The 27,737-nt window shown below is 34.2% G+C and overlaps 2 protein-coding genes and 1 long non-coding RNA gene across 3 annotated transcripts in view; 2 read left to right on the forward strand and 1 right to left on the reverse strand.

Annotated features, from left to right (window-relative positions):
- LOC126886836 (uncharacterized) overlaps positions 1 to 26,170 on the reverse strand; it is a 52,133-nt gene extending 25,963 nt beyond the window's left edge. The window contains exon 1 of the long non-coding RNA XR_007698781.1: positions 26,021 to 26,170. This is a non-coding gene — a long non-coding RNA (uncharacterized LOC126886836). The remainder of the gene's footprint in view (positions 1 to 26,020) is intronic.
- The window catches only part of LOC114338117 (protein toll), a 123,972-nt gene that overhangs the window by 88,440 nt on the left and 7,795 nt on the right, over positions 1 to 27,737 (forward strand). The gene's annotated exons all lie outside the window — the stretch shown is intronic.
- LOC126886833 (protein toll-like) lies at positions 35 to 27,513 on the forward strand. Its single transcript, XM_050653916.1, has 6 exons — positions 35 to 303; positions 12,437 to 13,906; positions 15,205 to 15,448; positions 16,290 to 16,663; positions 23,466 to 23,630; positions 25,614 to 27,513. The coding sequence occupies exons 2-6, from the start codon at positions 12,443 to 12,445 to the stop codon at positions 26,487 to 26,489; spliced, it is 3,123 nt and encodes a 1,040-aa protein (XP_050509873.1). The 5' UTR covers positions 35 to 303; positions 12,437 to 12,442; the 3' UTR covers positions 26,490 to 27,513.

The following is a 27,737-nucleotide window of genomic DNA, read 5'->3' on the forward strand; positions in this document are numbered from 1 at the left end:
CGAAGCATCCAGTGTCGCTATCGTTATTTTATATTTTATTAAAACAGTGTTATCATGTTTGCTGTACCGAGCGGTTCTTTCATTTAAAAATATATTCTCGCAAATCCAGATTGTTATTGGCTAACAGGAATAGTTAATTTAGACATATGTATTCTATTGTGATTTTAATGAGGTACCATCTTTAATATGGAAGTACTCGGACAACTCTGAAGATGTATTTGAAACAGTAAACAACTGAACATTAAAAGAATAATAATTGTTAATTAGTGGAAACACGTGTTATCGTCATGCAAGCTGGAAATTGTAAGTAATTTTTTATTATCTTCTTCTTTTTCTTTTATATAGGTAGTACTCTTGTTTTTCTTCAACGGTGCCTTTCATTCTGTCCCTAAATTGTCATTCCATCTTTTCCTTGGGCGTCCTATACTTCTTCTGTCTAACGGTAACCTGTTCCTACTGTTCCTAACTATGTGCTCATTCCACTCTTTTTTTCTGTTCTTTGCCGAGATATTTATATTGTCTACCCCACATATGCGTCTGATTCCTCACTTCTTACCCTGTCCTATAGTCTTTTTCCAGCAATCCTTCTTAAGAACTTCATTTCGTTGGTCTCCAGATGTCTTCGTGTTTTGCTTGTATCTGGTCTTGTTTCGACAATGTAAGTCATAACTGGTCTAATAACTGACTTGTGGACATATTTGGGCCTTTGTTTCCATTCTTAGGTGTTTGTTTTTCCAAATTGTGTCGTTTAGGCATCCGGCCGTTCTACTGGCTTTAATTATTTGGTCTTTTATCCTCTTCTTCGATATTGCTGTCGGCTGATAGATTAATTCCCAGGCATTTGAAAGTCAGTACTTGTTGTATAATTTGATTGTCTAACTCCAATTTGCAATTATTGGTTCTTTGGCTATTACTAAAGCTTTTTGTTTTTTGGGCTGATATTTTCATATGCATTTCTTTTGCGTTAAATGTTGAATTCGTGCAGTAATCTTTGTAGGTCGTCTTCGCAATCTGCTACTAACCCGGTGTCATCAGCATAACAGAGTATTTTTATCTCTCTATCGCCCATTTTGTACCCTATTTTTTTTCTTCACTTGTTTTATTATTGCATCCAACATTGAGTTAAAGAGTAGAGGGCTTAGTGAATCTCCTTGCCTGATTCCCGTGTTTGCTTCTATGGGTTCCGTTATTATTCCATTGACTTTCATTTCTATTTTAATTCTTACATATATCGCACCTCCGCTCAAGCAGTGTCATAAGTCAAAAAAGCAAAGTTTCGAGAAATCGACGTTTAAAGTTTTTCCTACAACCTTTTCGGGTTTAAGATTTTCCTACAACCCTGATATTCGGGGGCGCCGGCACGGCATGTCGAAACAAAATTGCATTTTTTTTTTAATTAAACCAAATGTTCTACAATTATTTCACTATTAAAATGCTTTATAAAAATGTATATTGTTTGGATATGGATATTTTGGTGTAATGGATTCTTTATCTAAGTATATATAAATTATATGTAACTATTTTCTATATTCTGCCGCTCGCCTTTATTCCATAACATCAGAGTTTTTTTGTTTTCAAGCTACCTTTCATTGATCATTCACCGGTGGCTGTTTGTGAGACATTGTATAATGTATAATGCCAAATTGAAATTTTTGTAATCGCTTTACCTTTGAATTTTTGAAACAGTGTGTATTGTTTGGGTATATTTTCGTGTAATCAGTTCTTTATCTACAAGTTGTATATAATGTATATCTATTTGCCGACCGCTAACCGTTATACCATAAGAACAGAGCTTCTTTGTTTAAGCTAATTTTCAATTTTCAAACAAATTTTCAAATTTAAGCTCAGTTTTCAAACAATTCTCAACAAGTCAACGAGTCGCAACAATTCAAATCTATTTTTGACTTTGAGTTATTAGAGTTTTTTAGGTTTATTTTTTTTATATAGGTATACAGGGTGTCCCGAAAAGATTGGTCATAAATTATACCACACATTGTGGGGTCAAAAATAGTTCGATTAAACCTAACTTACCTTAGTACAAATGTGCTCATAAAAAAAGTTACAGCCCTTTGAAGTTACAAAATGAAAATCGATTTTTTTCAATATATCGAAAACTATTAGAGATTTTTTTATTGAAAATGGACATGTATCATTGTTATGGCAGGAACATCTTAAAACAAAATTATAGTGAAATTTGTCCACCCCATAAAAAATTTATGGGGATTTTGTTCCCTTAAGCCCCCCCAAACTTTCGTGTACGTTCCAAGTAATTCATTATTGTGGTACCATTAGTTAAACACAACGTTTTTAAAACTTTTTTGCCTCTTAGTATTTTTTCGATAAGCCAGTTTTTATTGAGATGCGGCTTCTTTTTCAATATATTTACGTAAAAATTTTATGTGGGTTTTGTTCCTTTAAACCCCCCAAATGTTTGTGTACGTTCCAATTAAACTATTATTGTGGTACCATTAGTTAAACACAGTGTTTTTAAAACTTTTGCCTCTTAGTCTTTTTTTCATAAGTCACCTGTTATCGAGATGTAGCTTCTTTTTCAAAATATACCAAAAAATGTAAATTATAAATAAATTTTCAGATTATTAACATGTCTCTACAAATCGTACTTAACCATATACAAATATGTGGTGGATTCGACAAATATTCAAAATATCTCGATAAACACTGGCTTATCGAAAAAGTACTAAGAGGCAAGAAAGTTTTAAAAACAATGTGTTTAACTAATGGTGCCACAATAATAATTTAATTGGAACGTACACAAAAGTTTGGGGGGGTTTAAGGGAACAAAACCCCTATAAAATTTTTATGGGGTGCACAAATTTTACTTAAATTTTTTTTAAGATGTTGCTGCCATAAAAATTCCACATGTCCATTTACAATCAAAAATCTCTGAGAGTTTTCGATATGTGAAAAAAAATCGATTTTCATTTTGTAACTTCAAAGGGCTGTAACTTTTTTTGTGTGTACTATTGTATATAGGTAAGTGAGTTCCAATCAACCTATTTTTGACACCAGAATATGTGGTATAATTGATGACCAATCTTTTCGGGACACCCTGTATATTTGGGTGATATACGCAGAACTTATTAGTTCGTGAGGTTGTATTATGCAATTTGCAATTTATTTAAAATTTGCAACTTTTCAGCTTCTCATTTCTTTCGAGCTTCTGTCATATGTCGTATATTAATAGTATAGCTTCTGTCATATTTCGTATATTAATAGTATACACGGATTATACGACATATGACACAAGCTCGAAACAAATGAGAAGCGTTGAAAAGTCCTATAGATTTGTTTTATTTCATTATCTTTTGTTTTGTAATAATGTAAAGTAAACTGTAAACTGCATTTGTTATTGTTTTTTTTTTCGACTCTTTGTAAGATTTGTCCATAAAATTGTAAAATTTTCAGTGACAATAAAACAAATTTCTATTCTATTCTATACAAGCGTTTTTGCTTGTTTTGTTGAACATTTTATTAGCACTATTCCATATGAGTCATGGAAAAGGGTCAAGCGACAAACTTTGATCTGGGGCCCCTGTGGACTGTGTGGCCACTGTGTAAAGACCTGTTATAGTATGCTGATTTGGCATTATGGTTTACTGAACTATGATATTAATTAGTTTGCATTTTCGTAATTATTGTAGGTTTTATTTCAACAAATACGTTTTTGTTTAATTTCATACATTCATTCTGTTCATAAACTTTGTAGAAGAAATATTGCTTTTAATATTCAATATTGCACCTATATTTACGTACTTTGTAATTTTTAAAATAAATAAATTTTAAAAAAATAAGTGTTCCTGTCGGAAACTTACAAATCGCGTTAGGTCGATTTTATCTTGACAAAACATAATAGCAATTGTTGTAGTAACTGCTTGATATAATTCAGGCATTGCAGAGAGTAACTCTGATACAACTTCACTATTTTGTACTTGACCTACACTGCACTTTTAAGTTCTCACACAGTTTGATTGAATTCTATTAAAAACATACTATTTAAAGACTCCGTTGTGTTTTTCAATGACCTTAGTTGCAGCTGCAGTTGAACCTGTGTCGAAATTCCCTTCTTTTGGTAAGTACACTCACCGGCACAAAATTCCGCCATCCAAAATTTTTGATTAAGTTTGACAATCTACAACTTTATTATTTGTACTTCGATTTTCAAGATTCTTGTATAAGTTTGTAGGTACATTTATTGGTGTCAAAATTTTTTTGCTTAGATGGCATTATACGGGGGGGGGGGGGAATGGAAGCGTTGTTTTTTCTCCTAACTTTAAAAATATCTGTGAAAAAATTGGCGTGCTAATTTTATTTCATTTTTTGAAGTTATACTTCTTTACCGGCGATATGAGGGTGAATTTTTATATGTTAAAACCTATGATCCCGGCGCATGCGCATTATAACTTTGTTCTGATTGGATGTTCAAATGACATGTCAAAAATTATTCAATATGGCGGCTGTGGCACAGCTGTAGTTAGATTATTTATGGTTGTTGCGTTTTAAAATTTGTGTGAAAAGAAACAACAAACAAAAGTTAGTTAATAGTTATACTGCCTTTTTAAATAGTTTTTATATACCTATATTTTTGGACTATTTTGGACAAGGTAAACTGATTCTAATTTGGTAAGTAGTTTTTATTATAATCATATTGTAATTGTACATTTGGATTAGGTTGAAATACAGTAGAGCGTCGATTATCCGAACTAATTAGGGGACATAGGTGTTCGGAAAACCGATTTGTTCGGATAATCGAACTACAATATATTGATACATATTTATAGTCATACATATTTATCCACAAGTGAATAAAAGCATTTATATACCTACATATTTATTTATATCTTGATAATGACAACTAGCAACTAAACAAAAAAGTGCAGTCTTTGCAACAACATAATTATTTTTGGATACAATATTGAAGAAAATTGAAGATATTTTAAGCGTCAGTTACTAACGCTTGCTCGGTATTCGAGTGCGGGACGCGGGAGTCGATAGTTCGAATAAGCGGTCGTTCGGTTGATCGACGTTCGGATAATCGACGCTCATTTATTTTCTCAAGAATGGGGATTTTAGAGAGAAATCCCAAATTAGGTCCGATTTTTATTTTTAAATTATGATTTTTTGGCGTAGATTTATTTATCTAGCAGGTATTGAATGCTTTGATTTACATACTTAATTTGATTACCAACAAAAGTTCTACCAATCCTCATCTAATATATTATTTTCTTACTGTTTTGTTATATTTTAATATTTTCTTCCACAAAATTTAAACTACATAATTTAATTATATTCAAAACAACTGTCAAACAGTAAAACGTTCAGTTACCCTATTTTTCCACATGACAAATAATGTGAAATTGGACGAGTGAGTCTAGGCTTCGATTACGAATCAAAGCGCCTCGAAATTCACGGGTTCGATTCCCGATGCAAGTTTTTATTTTTTTATTTTTTTATGCATTTTATGATTGTAAGTATATTTGTTATATAATTTTTTTTTTCAGAAAATGCGTATTTAAAATTTTTGCCAACAATTATTATCGTTCAGAAATCATTTTTTCTTTGTGGCATTTTTCAATGTGTTTGTGTGCGTTTTATTCTTTTATTTTTTTAAATTTTTGGTATTGTCTTAAAAATTACATAATATGTAGTAGAAGTATAACTTCTTACGTGCGTACAAAGTACACACACATTCTTTTTTTTTTTAATTATCCGAATATCTCTTTTTTTTTTGTAAGAGCTGTAAATAAAAACACTGCTTTGAAAGTTTATTTAATTAAAAATATCAAACGCACTAAAATTAACAAAACAAAACAATTCAATAGCGGGCATGTCCACCTCTTGCAGCAACGAGTGATCGCAATCTGTTTAGCATCGAAAAAAGATGTGTTATCCTTGCCTGAGGAATAGCTCGATATTCCTCTACCAGGGTCATAACTGTAGCAAATGCTAGAGGCGTAGGATGACGGCGAATAGCTTTTTTTAAATTCATCCCATAAATGTTCAACAGGATTGAGATCTGGGCTGCATGCGGGCCATTATAATCTTATCAATCCAACCTCTATTTTATGAGTCAATCAGTATTTTTATTTTCAAAAAATGGTACAGCTCTTGCAAGAAAAGAGATATTCGGATAATTAAAAAAAAATTAGTGATGCCTCCGGGATAATATGACAGAACTATAGAACAAAATCAGCTATTCCATTTTTCCACAGATTTTTTTAAAGTTAGGAGAAAATACAACGCTTCCATTCACCCCTGTATAATGCCATGCAAGCAAAATTGTTTGTTACCGGAATCATACCAAACGGTACCAATACAAGTACCTACAAACTGGTGCAAGAATCTTGAAAATCGGAGCACAAATAATAAAGTTATGTTACAGTTAAAGTTATAAATAAAAAATTTGGAACGTCAGATTACGAAAACCCATGTATTTTGTCGGACAGAACATCCAATTGGTTTGTTACCCTTTCATTAAACTCTCATGCAAAAATCAGACTGCTATTACTAACCAACATGATTCCTGTAATTTGATATGTTCTTCGTGTTCGACTCATTAAAATGCCCAGTTGGTGATAAACACCAGTCTGATTTTTACATGAGAGTTTAATGAAATGGTAACAAATTAATTGGAAGTTCTGTCCGACAAAAATAAATGTAATGGGACATTTTCGTAGTCTGACGTTCGAAACTTGTAACCTGTTACACAATTAAAACTTTCCTTGTTCCAGTGTTCCCGTGCATCAAAGTTTGTCTGACTAGACACCTTTAAGCTATTAACAAATTTGTAGCTTGCTATTAAACTTTTTTTTGGTACGCGGGATCCAGGTCTAATTGTTATGCAAGCATTGCACAAATAGATTTCGAGCTTTAACATCGTTTTTCTCTTGTACTTCTTGATTAACTAACAAGCAAGCAAGCAATTTGGTTTAACCCAGCCTGTGAGATGTTCACCCCTTAAAAAATGACATTCGAGTGTAACAATTCATTGGACCGAGGTGTATTAACTCGTGTAAGTACAGGAGTCACTTCATCTCGTACGAATGCTCCAGACCATTCCTTTCCCCCCTATAGCACTCTGATGCGCGATAGGGGCACAACTATCAGCCAAATACTCTTCATGTGGAAGTCCTGGGTAATAGAACTCCAACATGGTACCCTGACAATAAAGCCTTGGAAGGACAATGTGGAGTTCGAATCGGGGGAGAAACTATTAACAACATCAGATATGCAGACGACACCGCGATCATGGCTGAAAATATCGAAGATCTTCAATTCCTTATAGATCGAGTCACTAGAGAATGCTCCAATAACGGACTTAACATAAATGCAACAAAGACAAAGTTACTTGTGGTTAGTAAACAAGACGTCGGCCCTATGCAACTAATTGTCAGTGATGGATCAATAACAAAAGTTAACCATTTTAAATACCTAGGATGTTGGATAAAAGAGACACTAAATCCGGATGAATAAATTAAAACTCGTATAGAAATTGCAAGAGGAGCATTTATGAAACTTAGATCTATTCTGAGCAACTCTCAGCTGAACTTACAACTAATAATCAAGCTCCTAAAATGTTATGTGTATCCTGTATTACTATATGGATGTGAAACCTGGATCATGAAGGTTAACATGATGAACAAATTAAAAGCCTTTGAGATGTGGTCGTATCGTAGAATGCTCAGAATATCTTGGGTTCAACGCATTTCAAACAGAGAAGTCTTAAACAGAGTAGGTCAAGGCGAAGGTGACTTAATGAAGATGTTAAAAAAGAGAAAACTTGAATATCTGGGGCATATTATGAGAGGTAGCAGATACAGGATGCTGCAGTTAATACTCAATGGAAAGATCGACGGAAAAAGAGGAATTGGTCGAAAGAAATATTCATGGCTCCGAAACCTTCGTCAATGGACTGGCTTATCAGCAGATCAATTGTTACATGCCGCACAAGATCGAGAACGATATCGGCAAATTGTTATGGAAGCTACCCACGCCTAAAAATTTGGCCACGGTACTTAAAGAAGAAGATGGAACTCTAACCCTAACAGATTTAAAAATTCAGGCCAGCGTGAGGCGCTTTATTCCTGTTATCCTCTAATGATTTAACCGCAAACTAAAATTGCTTGTTTGGGATTTTTGCTTGCGCCGGATTTTTGTTAGTTTTTTGGTTGGTCGATTCCCTTTTTTATAATTTTTTTGGTTTATTTGGTCGACTAACTAACAACAGCGTTCCTATTTATATGAAAATACATAAATACTATAAAATTCCATCTCTCTTCTTGCTTGTTCTGAACGCCGCTTCTATAATATTATGTATCAGTTGTTCTATCGAGATCTTTCTAGGCTATGTCGAGTTGGAGCAGTTACTTGAGGACGGTCGAAATTAACTCTTTCGTTACAATATAAAGGAAAATAAAGTAAAAACTTTTTACAAATATCTAGTAAGCATCCCCCCCCCCACATTCGACACTATATATTCTCGAAGTTTTCGGGACAGTTAACGGGACTGAATTGAAAAATGGGCCAAATCCAATATTATATAATGTTCTTGAACTCCAAAGTGTTGCACAGAGCTTCAGTGAAAATGCGCCATCGGGTTCTGTTTTGTGCTAAGGTCTTCACCTCATTCCAAGGCTTTCCTTGACCTCTTATCTCGTCCATGATGGATCTTCTCAAAGTTTGTGCTGGGCGACACTTTTTCTTTTTCCTTGGGGATTCCATTCTATCACAGTCTTTGCAATACTGGAACTATTTTTTTGAAGTGTGTGACCGATCCAATTCCACTTTCTGGACTTTATTTCATTTTCTACCCCCTTTTGTTGGGTCAGGTGTAGTAGATCTTCACTTATGATGATGTTTGGCCAGAAGATACGAACAATTCTTCGTAGACATTTGTTAACAAAGACCTGTATTTTGTCTGTAAGGATTTTTGTCACTTTCCAGGTTTCACATCCGTAGAGTAGACCAGACATGACATTTGGCTGGGATATTCAGATCTTTGTCCTTGTAGTATACTCGCCAGACCTCCAAACAGGGTTGAGCATGCTGAATGCTTGTTGAGCTTTTCGTATCCTCATACGAATATCGTTTTCTATACTTCCGTTTTCTGTTATGACACTTCGAAGATACGTAAAGTTTTCGACATTTTCAATCTTCATGTTGTCGATAGTAAATAGCGTGTTGTTCCTTGCATTTATTCTCATGGGCTAGTTTATTGGCTTCAGTGGAAAGTGTTTCCAATTGGTCAGCCACATCTTGGAACCTTTCTCCTAATAGGCATGTGGTTAAGGTCCATTGTATCCCTCTTGTGTCGGAGTCTAGTTTGGAGAGAACATAGTCTATAGCTATGTTAAAAAGAAACGGAGAAAGCACGCATCCCTGTCTGACTCCAGTAACTACGTCAAATTCGTCACTGTTGATCACATTGTGTGTCAGGCTGCACTTCGCCTATCCTAAATCCTATCTTAAAGTTTAGGAAAAGATCCGCCAATTCCATATGTCAAACCATCCATTTTGGTCCAAGCGTGTGGGTTTTACGGCACTCCCCATTTGGGGTCTGTTTTTCGGGCTCGTCCCCAAAAATTTCGAAAAGTAACCCGCACAAACCTTATGGAAATTAGGTCGCAGTGGATTTTGTTCATACTTTGGGAAAATACTCTTTGAAGCATCCTGATAAAAAGTTCTCATGGGCACAACTCGATCGTATGAAGGATTTTCAAGATATAGAGACACAAACTTGGAAAATTATAAGATTTACTGGGTAGGTATTCCAATTCTCTAAGTTACTGGTTATTTGGCAACATGTAGAAGTTTGCAACATGCAACAATGATGTTCGTATCATGTTCTAAGCATATACTACCAACATTCGTCGGAGTATATTCTTTTTAGTACAAGTATAGCATGTACCTTAAAAAACATTCTAAATTTCATGTTCTTTGCATATACTTTAAAGTATATTCTCGTACCGAATATACTGAGTACATTCGTGTACGTAGTAACTCGGAATCGTAAAAGTTTATTCTTAGAATATACCTTTATCGAATATTCTTACAACATACTTATAAGTACATTCTTAACACATACTTATAAGTAGATACTTTTAAAATATCTTAAAAATAATATGTATGTATAGGAAGTATAATATTAGCCTTATAGATTATCAACTTCGTTATATTTTAGAATAATTAATAAAATTTATGTATGTAGGTAGTATTGGACGAATTTCATTTCAAAATTGTTATATGGTAAAAAAGTTTAAACATTAATTGTATTAACGTTTATTATTAAAAATTCGTTTTCATAATTGAAATAACTTTACCATTTCGAGTTTATCACGAGTATTTTTACATCGTTGGAATTTGAATTTAGGTACATTCAATTCAATACGGGAGGCTGTGATACGGGCCATTCCAGAACCAAAACATGCAGAAATCCACAACCAAAGGCTTTGGTGTTGCCAACTATCGAGTAAGCTTTTTCCGTCAACCTTAAAAATTCCCACTTTTATAAAAAAATTCCCTCCTGTTTACAAAATCTGAGAAGATATGTTTAATTATTTTCAAATATTTTGATTTTTTTTAATATTGAATAATTTGGACTGAACAAAAATTCCCTTTTGAGTTAACTTTTCCCTTTATCACCTTTTATGTTAAAAATTCCCGCAAAAAGTGAAATTTCCCTCCGTTTGGCAACACTCACCGGTGCACCGTTGTTATTCCACTTCCACAATACATATCCCCCTAACCCCGTCTTGCATTATTCTGATTCTGACCATTTCTTTTCTTACCTGAATGGATCATGGTAGGAAACAACGGTAAAATATATTAAATCGAAAATATGTTTCTATGCAGTGTGGCAGTGTTAAGGATGAAGACGAATGATAATAAAGTACTAGTAATAATCTATTTTGGTAACTCAATATTATTTAATAAATACATATAAGTAAGTACATATAAGTATATAAATTTTAGTTACTCATACATAGTTTAGTTTAGCTAAATATTATAATATAATAGTTTATATAGATAACTAAAATTTATAAATATGTACTTACTTTTTAAGTAATATTGCAGAATGTAGTATGTAACTACATTCACATTTGCCATTAAAATATGTAAATATAATAGGTATTTGGTAGAACCAGTAGAACCTAAGATGAGATTAGGTGATGCTGAAAACATACTTATGAGCAATATAGCACTTGATAGCACTTTCTTAGAATATCCTTAAAAATATATTCTTCTAATACAAAGATGTGCAGTAGTACGTTCTAAGTATATAAATCGAAGGTTTATAGCACTTCCTTGGAATATTCTAAAAAGTACGTTCTTAGTATAAACTAAAAAGATGTGCGGTAGTACGTTCTAAGTATATAAATAGAAGGTTTATAGCACGTCCTTGGAATTTTCTAAAAAGTATATTCTTAGTATATACTGAAAAGAAGTGCAGTAGTACATTCTAAGTATATGCATAGAACGTTTAAGTACTGTAATGTAGTATATACTCAGTATGTGCTCTGCACATTCGCAATGGTCATTACGCATATTCTTAGTATATACTTTTTCTGAAAAGTATGTTCTATGAATCTACTAAGAACATGAAATTGTTATGTGGGTGATGGTGCCTAAGACAGGTTATCTTCTGGAGTTAAAAACCTAAGAGTAATCCATTTGAATTCTCCGAAACTCCAGAAGATAACCTGTCTTATACACCAAGGTGCTCCTGTGCCTGTGCTGATCACGTATTCGTGTTCAGCAACCCCAAAAACCTATAACTAATCCGTTTGCATTAATGTAGTACTAAAGACCCTCGAAACTCCAGGAGCTTTCATTGACCTTGGAAACCAGGTGCTCCGAGAGTCGGTTTTGGTGGCATATTCGTGTTTAGCGACCTCACAAAACCCTCTAGTAATTCATTTGCATCAATTAAATGACGAAAACCATCGAAACTCTAGAAGATGACGTCCCTTGCAGTGATGGCTTATTCGTGTTTAGCGATCCCAAAAACCCATGAGTAATCTGTTTATATCAATTTAATACCAAAAACCCTCGAAACTCTAGAAGATGACGTCCGTTGAAGGTCAAGCTCAAAGTAAAGGTCGCCATTGGATAGCCAGAAAAAATCCTAGACTACTAGTACTTTTCCTTAATCCAAACTTCTGCATGTTGCCATATAACCAGTAACTCAGGGAATTGGAATACTCAGTAGGTAAAACTTATAATTTTCCGAGTTTGTTCCTCTATGTCTTGAAAATCCTTCATACAATTGAGTTGTGCCCATGAGAACTTTTTAACAGGATGCTTCAAAGAGTATTTTTCCAAAGTATGAACGAAATCCACTGGGACCTAATTTCCATAAGGTTTGTGCGGGGTACTTTAAGTCCGACCTCTGCGGCAATGACAACTTTTTTTGTTTCAGATAAAAATGGTTCCTCTAACGATCGTCGTACTGATGTTAGGAACATTCATAAGAGTAAGAGGAGATCAATGCAAGGATGTCGATCATAGCAAGTGCATCTGTTATCTGGAAGCTGCAGATTACGAATATAAGTGCCCACCTTCTTCACAAAATTATTTAATCCATGCCAAACCTGACGATTATTTGCAGATTGATTGCTATGACGTAAAAAAATTTGATACTGAGCGATTGCCCAATTATGTTGCCGGAAATACAACGGACATTAGAATCAGATCTTGTCCTTGGCCAGAGGGCAATTTCCAAGCTCTATTAAAAAAGTTTGGGATTACAGTAGTCGATACTTTATATTTTGATGAACTCTTCTTGCCACCAAATTCTTCAGCACATATTGTTTCAAAAGATATCTTTAAAGGACTAACTCACTTAAGGGTTTTAACCCTAGATCACGTATCAAATAAGCTAGCTGATGATTTACTTGCAGATCTTCCAGAATTATCCGAATTTTTTTTAAAAAGGAGTAACGGAACAAAAGAATTACCTAATTTTTATATACCTTCATCGGTAGAGAAATTACATATTGTAGACAACCAGTTTACCAAAGTGCCTAAAAATGTTTTTCAGAATTTAACTGGCTTAACACAACTCCATTTGTGGAGAAATGATATTACCAGAATCAGAATGGATGACTTTAAAGTGCTAAAACGACTAGGTTCTTTGGAACTGAGCATCAATTCCATCAGTGATATAGAAGAAGACAGTTTTGCAGATCTCACCGAACTTAAAACTATAAATCTGGGATATAACAAGCTACATAACCTTCATCCATTGATTTTTAAACATAACACAAAATTGACCAGTATCCGATTGGAACATAATCCGTTCTTGATTCTACCAGAACGCATATTTGCAGGTTTTCCAGAACTATTCTATATTAGAATAACGGATACCGGTACTGTTGTTCTTAATGAAGATATTTTTGAAAATTCGTCTCAAATAACTGAACTGCATATAGATGAAAACAAAATTCAAGAGTTATCACCTAATGTATTCATGGGCTTAAAGGAACTGAAGACATTAAATTTAAGTAGAAATCAAATCAAGTCTCTGCCTGATAATTTATTTTTAGATTTAGTAGCGCTAAATGAGCTCTATCTTGACTTTAATGGCATTACTAATATTTCCAAGGAATTATTTTCGAGAACAAAAAAATTAGAGACACTCAGTATAACACATAATAATCTAACGTATATCGATACAGGTGCATTTGTTCAATTGAACCAACTGAAAACGTTGGATTTGTCATACAATCAGTTGATTGTATTCGATATATTCGATGTGTCTATTTCTGCTTTGCTCTCACTAGAAAAACTCAATTTAAGGAAAAACCAAATTAGAGATTTTCCCGATCTTGGGTCTTTACAATACCTTCAGAAAGTAGATGTGAGTTTTAATCAACTGCAAACTCTTAAGGTAAGTCTTACATATCTGATTTTTTTTGTAAAACGATGTCATATTATAGAACATGGTTGCATTTAATTCGTAGGTACCCTTTTCATACCATCTGTTTCTTAACTAACAGTCATTATTTATCTAAAACCTTCTTCTAATATTGTGGTTATCCTTTACATCTCCTTCCATTATTAGTCGTAGATATGCATATCTGGTTATCCTCTCATTAGATGACCAAAGTTCTCAAATGTTCCCTTTTGTGCTGTTCGCTGTTCGTATTATTTTCTCTTCTTTGTTCATTCTTCGCTACACTTCTTCATTTTTAATACGAACTATCTACGGTATATGTAGTATTTTACGGTATCACCTTTTGAACACTTCTAGTGTATGTAAGTCTAATTTTTTCAACGCCCAGCTTCAACGCTATACAATGAATGTGGAGGATACATTTAAATTCAACTTTATTCCATACGTATTGAATGTGTTATTAAAATGTTTAACTCATGGTCATGTCAGCGTAGCGCATAGTGCAACGATGCCTTTTGTTCGCTCAGATATAGCTTCCTGGAGTATGGCCTCATGATATACAATATATTTTTACTTGTTCTGATAATTCATCATCTATATGCATTTTGGCTTTCTGGTTCCAATATAAATGCGCTATGATTCCAATATCGTATTGGTCAATATATTTTTCTTTGTCAATAAGTTAGGCATACCTAATCTTATTAAATGCTTTCTCAAAATCAATAGAGAATATATACATATTTTGATTCATATCCATACATCTTTGCATTGTATTTTATCTTTCTGGTTCCAATATAAAAGCGATATTATTCAGATATCCTGCTGAACAGTATATTTATTCTTAAGATGTCAATAAAGTTGTCGTACATTATCTTATCAAATACGTTCTCAAACTCAATAAAGCATGTATACCTATCTTGATTCATATCCTTGATGCTCATCTTTGCATTAGAACATTCATACCAAATAACGCATTTCTTGTTCCAGTTCCATTTCTGAACCCCAATTGAGACCATAGACATAATAAAAATAGACAAGACATATTCAGCAAACTAGCGTAACGCGCGGGCAGTCGATCGGTGGTCTATCTATCTCTTTTAACCAAGCGATCCCGCGCATGTGACAAACAAAGATGGCTAGACCACTCAAAATGAATATTGACCAATGACGTCCTTGATATCGACGTTACACCTCGATGCACAGAGCGGCCTATACCTTACCTAGTCTATTTTTATTATGTCTTTGATTGAGACTCGCTTATTTATAGTTATTTGTAAATTTCTTCTTTCTAGGTTGAAGATCTTGTTGTGATCCCCAAGCAATCGCTACGTTTCGTTGATTTACAAAACAACAAAATCGGAGAAGTAGATTTTGGTATATTGAATAGAACGAAGAGTAATATTGAATTACAATTCCAATACGGTTCTTCCAATAATATATACCCTCAAATAAAAGTAGATTTGAGAAAGAATCCTATAATATGTGACTGCTTAGTCTACAATTTAGTTCGATATTATCAAAATGACATGGATCCAGGTTGGTATAATTTATAGTAAGAATTTAGTGGCTTCTAATTATGTCACGAAATACTCGTAATATTAAATGGTTATCGTTTTACTGTTCTTCAGTGCTTCTTCTTCTTCGTCTAGCCATTCACGTACACATCTGAATTTAAGCCTCTTCAAGTCTTCCTTTCCATTGTTTTTTATTGTACGCTACTTGTAGATAATTTTTTCCCGGCAGTTCGTTTCAGATCATCTGTCCATCTCATAGGAGGTCTGCCTCTGGGTCTTTTGTGTTCGTATGATCTCCAGGTTAGAATTGTTCTGTGCCATTTAGATCTCTCTTAGCTACATGTCCAGCGTATTCCCATTTCAATTTTAATGAGTTTTCCTTCGGTGCTATTCCAATAAAATTTATACAATCATGAATATATCAATCTTTTGGTCCAAGAGAATATCGACGCGGAATTAATGTTAAAATTCAACTCACCAGCACTGACAATGGGACGCAGAGAAAGTTCAGGTTTATGAATTTTGGGTAGGCCGTATATGCGAGGTGTTCTGAAAGACTTTTCACGAGGATTAAAGTTTGTTTTACGGCAACAGGATCCGCTACATCTACCAATCCAAATCCCGCCGACAAAAATCTTCGCGCCAATCCAATTTCCGCCATGAATAATCTTCGCGCCAAGCCCCACCCATAGGCCACGTCAGCGAACCTCAGTATAAATGATCGTTCCCACATCGAGCACAACAGTATTGTAGTGAGTAGTGAGTGTAGTGTCTGGAGCCTCAGGGGACTCAGAACCTGGAAGCCCTGAAGATGAAGTCAGAGAGGACATCAGGAAATTTACAAATATTATTTATTGTTTTAGTGGTACGCTCACGAATAGATCTCAACATAGATGGAATTGTTTGTGACAAATCTACCTTACTCCAAGACGTACTGGTGTCTGACCTTAAACCAGATGATATATCGTGTGTTAGCACTTATGAGAACATAAGATGTCCAGAGGAATGTTTCTGTTTATGGCATTATCGTTCAGATTCTGCGCATGTCAATTGTTCAAATAGAAATTTCACGCAGTTCCCAACATTAAATATTACGAATCACAAAATCAAACTTGATTTAGACGGCAACTATATCGAAGCTGGCCTTAATTCTAGTATGGGATATGACAATGTTACGGAATTAATTTTATCAAATAATCGTATACATGACTTAAAATGGATACCAATGGGCATTGAGGTAAGTATTCAATTATTTTATATAATATAGCAGTATAATTTAACAGTTTTGTATATAAAATTAAGTAAAGGTCAAACCAAACCCTTTTTCTTAAGTTTAAACGCGATTAATGACAGAAAACAGATCTTTCTTTGCAATTCAGCATCTACTGATATATAACACCGTAATACGACCAGCAGTCGCGTATGGAAGCGAACCATGGACGCTAATAAAAAGAGACGTGAATAAATTGCTGGTGTCATCGCCTTTGAATGATATATGGCTCTTGCAGATACAATAACGGGTTAGAGACTCTTCGGAAAGAAAATCTAGTCAGATATATAAAGGCCAGTAGACTCAGGTGGGTCTAAACCAACTCAAGATTAAAAAAAGGCTGTCCACAATATGTCTGCAACGAATTATGCAATTCTTTGGTCACTTGGTTCGCAGAGGTGACGACAGTTTGGAGAGATTAATTATTTCTGGAAACGTTTCGGGGAGAAGATCAAGAGGACGATCACCAACTAGATGGTCTGACCAAATAAAGCATTCAGCTGGAAACTCATTCTGCGAAGCTCTTAGAGCAGTTGAAGATAGAGACCAATGGAGAAACATTGTTAGGAGTATTGGAAGAAATAACGATCCTCAGTAATGGGGAAACGACAAGAGAGAGAGAGAGAGAGAGAGAGAGAGAGAGAGAGAGAGAGAGAGAGAGAGAGATACTCGGGTGGACAGGGCATGTGATACGCAGTAATGACAATCACCTTATAAACAATGTGTTCTGGGAAAGACCGCCCTACAGACAACGAATATGAATCTATATTGTATTAGCTATAGCTCTGCTTTTACCAGGTACGGAGACCTAAAATATACACATTTTTTTTCAATTGTTTGCGGGCTATATTCTTACTAAGAATGTTTTTTTAGACAAAATACTTACTCTTTGAGTTATTTGCGAAAAACCGTCTAAAAGTGCGGTTATTTTGTTGAAAAATGAATATATTCACTCGCAAATAACTCGAAAAGTATTGACTTAATGAAAAAACTCCATAAAAAAAAGTTACTTAAAATTAGTCAATTTATCCATTTCCGGACTTACTTTGGACGTATATTTTTTCACCCTCCAGAAGGGGTTAAAGCCACCCCATGGCAAAAGCACACATCGGTACAATATCACTTTTTTTCTTTGACTTGTTAGCTATGTGTATGCCAAAGGGCCTAGCCGGGTAAGATGATGAAAAGTGCCCCCAACTCGATTCGAATTCCATATAGGTCACCGTTTAGCATATGTATATAGTGAAACTAACTTTCTGAAATTTTTAGCCCCCTAGGTGGTCATGTGACCCACCTAGAGCCTAATTAGGCTTTTTAAGTTTTTATTTTTTATCTCAGCCGCATCGAGAACTAGCGAAAAACTTTAAATAAAAAAGTTGTAAGCTTTAAAAAGTTCTGTTCCAAAAAAAAATTTTCTTTTTAATTTTTGGCGGGAAATTTAAATTTTAAAACGATTTTAAAATTTTAAATGAGTATAAAAAAATAACTAAGACATTCGTTTTCACGAAAAAAATATGTAACGTGTATTTTTGCATAATATTTCACCCTGAATTTTTTCAAATTTTTAAAATTGGTGAAACGCACCTTTAAAAATAAAAAACCGCATTTTTTCGGTTTTTTTTTCGTTTTTTGATATAATTTTATACATATTTTTCAAAAAAGGTAATACCGTCACTAGAATAGGTAAAAACCTGGAAATAATTGGGGTTTGCTTAATAAAAATGTTTTGTAATCCCATCCATTTTCAATATACAGGGCGTTGAAGAAAACAAAATTTTACACATTTTTTACGATTTTGCCGAAACTACTGGCAACATTGTAATAAAATTTGGCGATTTTTAAGAGGTAGTTGTTGTGCATTTTTTGACATACAATTAAGAATTTTATATTTATCATTGGCGCGTATACGGGTAATAGTCCGAACTTTTTAAAGAAAAAAGATAGTACGCCACTGACATATTTCAAATTAACAATCCTTTTTGAATTCCTCGTTTAATTTGGGACAAAAAATCTATCTTCCTATTTTTTCATACGACGCGCCATTTTTATTCAAAAAATGAAACATTTTAACCCTTACAAAGTATTCGAACTTCTATTAGTAGTTTCTATTTACATCTACGAGTACATACGTAAACTCGTACGTCCATTATAAAAACTAATTCGAATACTTTGGAAGCGTTAAGATATTTTATTTTTTGCAGCAAAACGGCGCCTCGTATGAAAAAATGATAAGATAGTTTTTTTTATCGCAAATTGAATGAAGAATTTAAAAATGATTGTTAATTTGAAATATGTCAGTGGCGTACTATCTTTTTTTCTTTGAAAAGTTCAGACCATTACCCCTAAGCGCACCAATGATGAATATCAAATCCTTAATTGTATGTCAAAACATGCACAATAACTACCTCTTAAAACTCGCCAAGTTTTATTACAATGTTGCCAGCAGTTTCGGCAAAATCGTAAAAAATGTGTAAAATTTTGTTTTCTTCAACGCCCTGTATCTTGAAAATGGATGGTGTTACAAAAAATTTTTATTAAATAAACCCCAATTCTTTTTCAATTTTTTACCTGCTCCAGTGACGGTGTTACCTTTTTTGAAAAATATGTATAAAATTGTATCAAAAAACGAAAAAAAAAAACAAAAAAATGCGGTTTTTTATTTTTGAAGGTGCGTTTCACCAATTTTAAAAATTTGAAAAAATTCAGGGTGAAATATTATGCAAAAATACACGTTATATATTTTTTTCGTGAAAACGAATGTCTTAGTTATTTTTTTATACTCATTTAAAATTTTAAAATCGTTCTAAAATTTAAATTTCCCGCCAAAAATTAAAAAAAAAATTTCGCACAGAACTTTTTATATCTAACAAATTTTTTATTTAAAGTTTTTTGCTAGTTCTCGATGCGGCTGAGATAAAAAATAAAAACATAAAAAGGGTAATTAGGCTCTAGGTGGGTCACATGACCACCTAGGGGGCTAAAAATTTCAGAAAGTTAGTTTCACTATATATGCTAAACGGTGACCTATATGGAATTTGAATCGAGTTGGGGGCACTTTTCATCATCTTACCCGGCTAGGCCCTTTCATGTCATTCCAAGCGGTTCTTTAAAATTTAGAGGTTTTGCAATATTTTACCGTTAAAGAACGTAGGTACTAACTGTCAGATTTAACTAAAATATCATGCAATAATTCGTCACATTCTTAAAATCCTATATGACGTCAACATTAATGACGCACTGAAAGAAGGGCGTGGTTTGAACTTTATAAAATTATCAGTGCACTTTATCGCTGGCATCAAATTACTTTTTTAATTGTCCTTTTTATAATTTATATAACTTGGTTAATACTTGGTCGGGACTACATGCAGGCTAATCCATTGTTACAATGTCAACTTCCAAGAGGTCTTAAACTAATCGGGCTACATGAGATCTGGCATGGTCGTGCATTAACACAAAATTTTGACCAATTAAGCACTACATGATCCTGAAGAATGTCCAATATGTGGCGTCAGTAAGATTTCCATTATTAACTACCACCAAGTTTTCTTGAAACAAATTGTAACAAACCTTGATTAACAAATCCTTTATCTTCTTTAGTATGAGTGATAATCAAACGATAACCTTTACTAGTTGGAAATTTTAGTTCAGTAACACGTTTCACAATTTTGTCTATTATGTTTTTCAAAGTTTCATCACTATTAGTGGTTGCCTATCAATCAATTAATCTACACGTAAATAATAAGACGATAGGACGAGTTCAGAATTATAACTATTTAGAGACAAACATTAATGAAACAAACGATTATACAAAAGAAATCAGAGTTAGAATAGGAACGGCTAGAAGTGCATTCAATAATATGAAACAAATATTATGTAAACAGTTCAGCCTAAATCTTAGAAAACGAGTACTATAGTGTTATATATTTCTGTTCTTTTCTATGATGTGGAGACATGGACTCTTAATAAACAATGTCTCAATAGATTGGAAGCATTTGAAATGTGGACATTTCGAAGAATGCTGGGAATCTCCTGGACAGAATAACCAATGAAGAAGTGCTAAGAAGAATAGAGAACAGCAAGGAGATACCGGATTCCATCAAAATAAGAAAACTGCAATATTTGGGTCATATAATAACACGTGGTGACAAATATGAACTCCTACAATTAATAATGCATGGAAAGAGTCGAGGAAAGCGCAGCATAGGTAGAAGAAAAATATCCTTGCTGAGAAAACTCAGAAAATGGTTTGGATGCAGCTCAACTGAACTCTTTCGGGCTGTAGTGTCAAAAATTAAAATAGCAATGATGATTGCCAAACTGCGTTGCGAAGATGGCACGTAAAGAAGAAAGTGTTTGCCATAAAGTTATACAAAGTAATATCTAATTCCGAAAATAAAATACATGCACTTTTCTTTCTTGGAATTGTTTTTGTTAGAATATCGTACATATTCTGAGGTTTTATCATGTTGACGTTTTCAGTGCTTCTATAATAGTTCCTTATTTTCGTTGCTTCTTCTTCTTGTAGTGCCTATCCGTTTTGGATGTTGACGACCATCATGGTAATCTGTACCTTCGTTGCTTCAAAAGCTCATAAATGTTGCTTCTTCAACGCATAAAACTATTTGAGTTTTGTCGGGTTTATAAATGGAATCTTGTGATTGAGTGATTGTTTATTGTTGAATGGAAAATACTATTTTCCAATTTATTCTGTAATTATCAATATTTTTAAGAACTCACTATAAAAGTATTCTGCTGTATATGTTTCTCTATCTTTGATTACTCTTATCATACTCATGGCCTCCCAACGTGATTGGAATTGGAACTTCCATGTTATAATCTATATCGCTTTAACACAATTTGTAAATATTTTGGCAGAGTAACATAATATCGAGCCAATTTTTGTGCTAGATATTTTTTTAATAACAGTAAACAATTTCAAAACAAGAATAACATTTTTGAAATAGTTTTGATACCTGTAATGATTTGGTATCTATAATAATTTTTGATTTTGACATCATAATTTTTATCATGAAAAAATATAAAAATACTAAGATTTAAACCTTGCCCAATTTGTTTCGAAGCGAAATGTAAAAATGACAGAAGTGAACTCGGCAAATAATTTTTAACTTATTTATTCCATTTTTATTAAGTATAATATATATTAAATCGGTTTTATAGCGTTCTACGCCTTTCAGTTCCTAATCGCCACTCCTTTCTATTGTGGCAGTCTTCCTCTCTTAAATTTCTTTCCGACATCGCATCGCCTTGGAGATGCCCTTTATCCATGTAGTTGCTGGTCTTCCTCGTTTTCGTTTTTCTGTGGGGGTCCATTCTAACACTTATTTGGGAATTGTCTTTCTCGTCTTACGTGTCCCTACCATACTAGCTGTTGTTTTTCGATGTCATCTATGATCTATGATTGTTCTTTCTAGTTCCATTTTTTATCTAATGTCGTCATTTCTTCCCAGGCAACCAAATACCGTTTACAAAACGTTGAAAAAACGTCAGTTCATCACGTTTTTTCGACGTCGAAAGTCACGTGAATATGTCCCACCATAATTTACGTCATTTTTATCACCTTTTTCAAGTTTTTTAGATTTTATTCTTTTTTTAGATTTTTTTTTTTTATAGTTTTAAAGATGCACAATAATTATTCGTATGGTCATTGTTGGTATTGCAATTTTTCATTTAACCGTTTTAAATTTAACCCATAGGCTAAAAGTAAAACCCAATTGGAAGACTCTTTAAAATGTATAGAATTGAAATACCCTCAGTGCAACATACCTATAGGTTTGGAATTTTCATTTTTTATATATAGGTATTTAAAATCACCTACAAAAGACGTATATACGACGTAATCTTCAAACACGTGTATATATTCAACCAAAAACTGACGTTTCCTCGACGTTCTTGACGTCACTTGGTTGCCTGGGTTATGTGTTCTAGTCTATATCTTCTTGCTGAGATGATCTGTACCTACACCAAATGACGTGTTGTGGAATGCATATCGTAGATTCCCCATGTCTATTCATTTATCGCCCGTTTTCCTTGTAAATTACATGTAAGAAATCTTTTAGATTATTCTTTTAGATTTGTCGTTGCGTTTGTATATTTTGAATTTAAGAGTAAACAGTAGCGATCAACAGGTAGCGAAAACGCGTTCCAAGGTTGCGGCTGTAATTTTGAATATTTTTTCGAGATATTTGGCACACGTATTCGTAATATAATAAAGAATGGCGGTACAGAGCCCAATTTGAAAAATATATTAATATGTGGAAATTACTCTGTAATTAAATACAATATTAAAAAAACGAGCCTGTACCGCCATTAAGAAGAACAAAAAAATACACTTTCTTCAAATAAACTTTTTTATCCGATGCCTAGATTTTGTGTCATTTTGGAACTACTAAAATTTTTTATTTCATTAGTAGTTCCAAAATGACACAAAATCTAGGCATCGGATAAAAAAGTATATTTGAAGAAAGTGTATTTTTTTGTTCTTCTTAATGGCGGTACAGGCTTGTTTTTTAATATTGTGTTTAATTACAGAGTAATTTCCACATATTAATATATTTTTCAAATTGGTCTCTGTACTGCCATTCTTTATTATATTACGAATACGTGTGCCAAATATCTCGAAAAAATATTCAAAATTACAGCCGCAATCTTGGAACGCGTTTTGGCTACCTGTTGATTGCTACTGTATCACCTTAAACTATTAAATCCAAACAAAAATGTGAAATATTTTCTAGCTTATTTTTTATTTTAGAAACTCAACTTACAACACAATAGCCTGACGCACATTGACTCAGAACTTTTCAAAATTATTAATAGCACAAAGAGTTTAAAGAGATTGGAATTGGCTGATAATCCTTGGTCATGTGGATGCTCTGCTTTTGATCTGCAACAGTTTATCCATAATCATCACACCGTAGTAAGTATATTTTTAGGGGTGTGGGGTGTGGTACATCGGGGTAGGGCCCACTTGTGAGCTCTTCAGACTCTTATACCTCCTACGGCGGCTCCATTGTATCACCCCTGTCTTAGTGGCCAGGTCCATAAGAACCTGGTCTTCGACGTTTCTGGGGACCAGGCTGTACTGGGCTCCCATGTCTATCAGAATCAGCAGGGTCTGCAAATCTGAGCTACTCCTGCCGATGCCACCCCGAATGTCTAATCCTCCAGAAACCTTATGGCCTCACAGAAAGCCGTAAGTCTCTTAAAATACAACTCCCTCGCATGACTCGACTGCATAGATGCCGATTCCAGGATCTGCCACCTCTGATAGGCCAATGCCGGGCAATCCCAGAAGACATGTGAGGAGGTTTCCTCCTCCTCATTACATAGACGGTACCGTGAGCCATCCGCCAGTCCAAGCAGATGAAGATGCTGTCGGAGTCTACAGTGGCCGGTGAGCATACCACCAGGGAGCATCTTCCACGATCTAGAAGAAGCAGTTGGGTTGTGAGACTTTTGGAAGGCCTTACTCTGTGGAGCCTGGCCTGTCTCATACCTTTACAGCTAGCACAGGAGTCCTCGAACCTCCGCAGAAGAAGCTCCCTGAGACTACCCTAACTAGTACTGAAGGGCACTTCGATCACAGGTTCGGGTCCCACAGATAGAGTGGATGGGCCCCGTCTGGCCAGGGCGTCAGCCCTTGCGTTACTTTCCACCCCTGTGTGTTCCGGTACACATATCAACCTAACCCTGTTGGTCAGAGCAACATCATCAGTGCTCTCTTGCAATCAAGAACCAGCTCAAGAACTAAAAGAATATTTTTAAGAGTTGGAACAGAACATATCCACACAGAAAACAAAATGCATTACCATTGCGAAAGACCCAATTATATGCAAGCTCAAGGTAGAGGGGAACCCATAGAACAGCTAAACCAGTTCAAATATCTAGGTGTAGAGTTATCAAGTTATCATGACCCAGCCAGAGACCTAAAAGGACAAATTAACAAGGCCGCTGTCTTGTCCGGATGTTTGAGAGATGTGGTCTGGAATAACCCATATATGAGAATGGATGTTAGATGGAAGTTAGAATGTATAAAACTTGTAACAGACTTGTCATAACCTATGACATTGAATCAAGAGAAGACACCAATAAAACGAAAAGCATACTACGAACAGCCGAAATGAAGACACTAACAGCAATAGCAGGGAAGACAAGAAGAGATAGAATACGAAACAACATCATCAGGGAACAATGCGGCGTGCAAGATGTAGTCAGATCGGGCAGGCAAAGACGAAGAGAATGGTTCAGTCATGGAAAAAGAATGGAGGAGCACAGACTACCTAGAATTGCGCTAGAAGGAAAACCAGCAGGCAATCGTCCACCGGGGAGACCACCAAAAAGAATGAGAGATAGCTGGCAGTCTACCTCTCAAGAAATGCTTCAACGTCCGAATAAACAGATCGACGGATCTACAACAAGTATAAGAAGAAGAAGAAACAGAACAAGTAGGTCACGGTAGAGGTCGACATCCATGTAACACAAACACATTGTAGTGAACGGAAGAGAACAGAGCAGGTAAGTCGTGGTAGAATTTTAGCGCGATGCCATCCAGGAGGTTTACATTGGTGTTTTTGAAAATCAAATGAGTTTTTTTTTACATGGATTCCTACTGCGCGGTCTACAAGGATGCTTCTCTGTGAATAGAGTTCGATGAAAATTGTGATGAGAAACAGAGCAATCCAAATAGGGAATAATTGTTTCCAATAAGTACGAGAGTATCAGGCGTCACTCTCATATACTAATGAAATGAAAACCGTTAAGAAGACAATATAAACGTATTACAATACAAACATTTTAAAAATTCCTATGTATTGTGAGACATAGATTTTGTCTAATACCATACTCATACACACAGCATATTTGATGATATACATAAGTAAACATTTTCATTTATTTTCAGGTAAATTCAACAGACGTTTTTTGTCAGAAGGAAAAGCAGTATCTAGTTAAAAAAGCTGACCTGTGTAAAATATCTTCAGCTTTCATTCTGTCAGTAGTATTCCCGATTGTAGCCCTCCTGGTTTTAACAATAGTAACACTTGTATTATACATCTATTACAGGCAGGAAGTTAAAGTTTGGTTATATGCCAAGAATATCTGTTTATGCTGGGTTACTGAAGAAGAGCTTGACGAAGATAAAGAATATGATGTGTTTTTAAGTTATGCGCACCAAGACGAAGTATTTGTCCTCCAGAATTTACTTCCAGCTCTTGAACCACTCAGAACTTGCATTCACATCAGAGATTGGAAACCCGGTGAGACGATACTGACAAATGTTAATGATTCCGTTATGAATTCTAGAAGAACCTTGGTTGTTCTTTCGAATAACTTCTTAGACAGCGTTTGGGGCATACAAGAATTTAAAACTGCTCATACTCAAGCTATTAAGGAAGGTCGTGCTAGAGTGATCGTAGTGAAATATGGCGAACTTGATAAAAGCAGGTTGGATGTAGATATAGAGACATATCTAAAGACCAACACTTACGTAGAATGGGGAGAACCTTGGTTCTGGAATAAGTTTAATTATGCTTTACCCCATCGCCGAGAAAAAGGATGTTGTAATCCTTTCTGTAAGTCAAATCAAAAACACGATAGTATCATGTTAAAAATTGATGACAAATTTGAACTTACTAATCCTCCTGTGAACCACGCAGAAAGTACTCCTCCAGTTGTAACTCTGGACCCGGCCGTACTTAAAAATCATCCTTTGAACTTTCAAAAAACTAGTGACTCGCACATTTCTTCGTCTGAAACTCCAATAGTTGTTAGTGTGTGATTGATATTTATCTAGTTTTGTGCCAATCGAAGAAATAGTGTAAATATAGACTACGACTCAATGTAAATATGTTGTAAATATGACGAAAAGTGCTCATTTAATTCTCATCGTAAAAAAATGTGAACCATGTACAAATTTATTGCATAAATAATATTAATCAGCTGACTGTATACGCTCTGAGCTTCGCTGGTGTTGCTCCTAGCGGATTACTAATGCAACTTTCACCGGTAATTTTTAAATTTATTATTTAATTGTTATCGCTTAATATTTACAACTCAAAAAGTAATTAAATTGTAATCGATTTTTTAAAGATTTTGCTAATCATTTTAAAGTTCTATTAATGAATTTCTTACTTCGGATACTTTCACAATTATCGTGTAGATGGTGCTTAGATTAATTTATAATTACATATAACGAAATATTAAAAAAACTTAAATTCAGTATTTAAAACGTAAGTATATTCAAGGTAAAAATATACACCACAGCTTTGACCAACTAATATTATTTCCTATTAATGTTTTTAATTTCAATGTTTTAAATTAATCACTTTGACATTTATGTCTAGTTTCCAGTAAAAGCTTACAGACTTGTCACTACTGGCGCTCGCGAATTTTTAATTATCCCCTCTACCTACGAGCTCATAGCGTATATTAGTTAAGTAAATTGTATTTTATTTGCACCAATTTTACATTTTTGTTTGTCTGTTTATACAAACGACCCATCCTGAATTTTGTTTGAACTGTGATAAATTTTTTAAGCCACTTGAGAATTTTTCTTTCCGAAAATTTGTAAACCTTAAAAACATCACACCTTTGCTTAAAAATTTCTTTGTATTCACCATCATATGTTAGTTTATTTATGAAGGTACAAAATGTAATATTTTGCGGACGACAGTTCTATTCTGCAATAAATAGAGGTCGACGGTAGTTCTTAGATTCTTAACTATTTTAAGTTAGCAATTGCAAAATACTGACATGTTTTGTACACACTAATAAACAAATAAATAAATGAATTGAAAAGAGAACACTTTAAAAGTATGTACATGTACAGCATTTAATTTCTATAAGTAGTCCAAGAGGTAGTGCTGAAAAATTTCTCTGAATTTACTGAAGCTAGATTTTTCACAGTTGATTACTGTGATTGTGTAGAGAAACATACTGCGGTCGGTCAAGCGAAACGTAAAACATACAGACTGAGAGGGTATCAAAGTTGCTTACCTGCGGAGATAATCAAATCCATTTACTAAGG

This window comes from Diabrotica virgifera, chromosome 6 (genome assembly GCF_917563875.1).
Source record: "Diabrotica virgifera virgifera chromosome 6, PGI_DIABVI_V3a".
NCBI classification, from domain to species: domain Eukaryota; kingdom Metazoa; phylum Arthropoda; class Insecta; order Coleoptera; family Chrysomelidae; genus Diabrotica; species Diabrotica virgifera.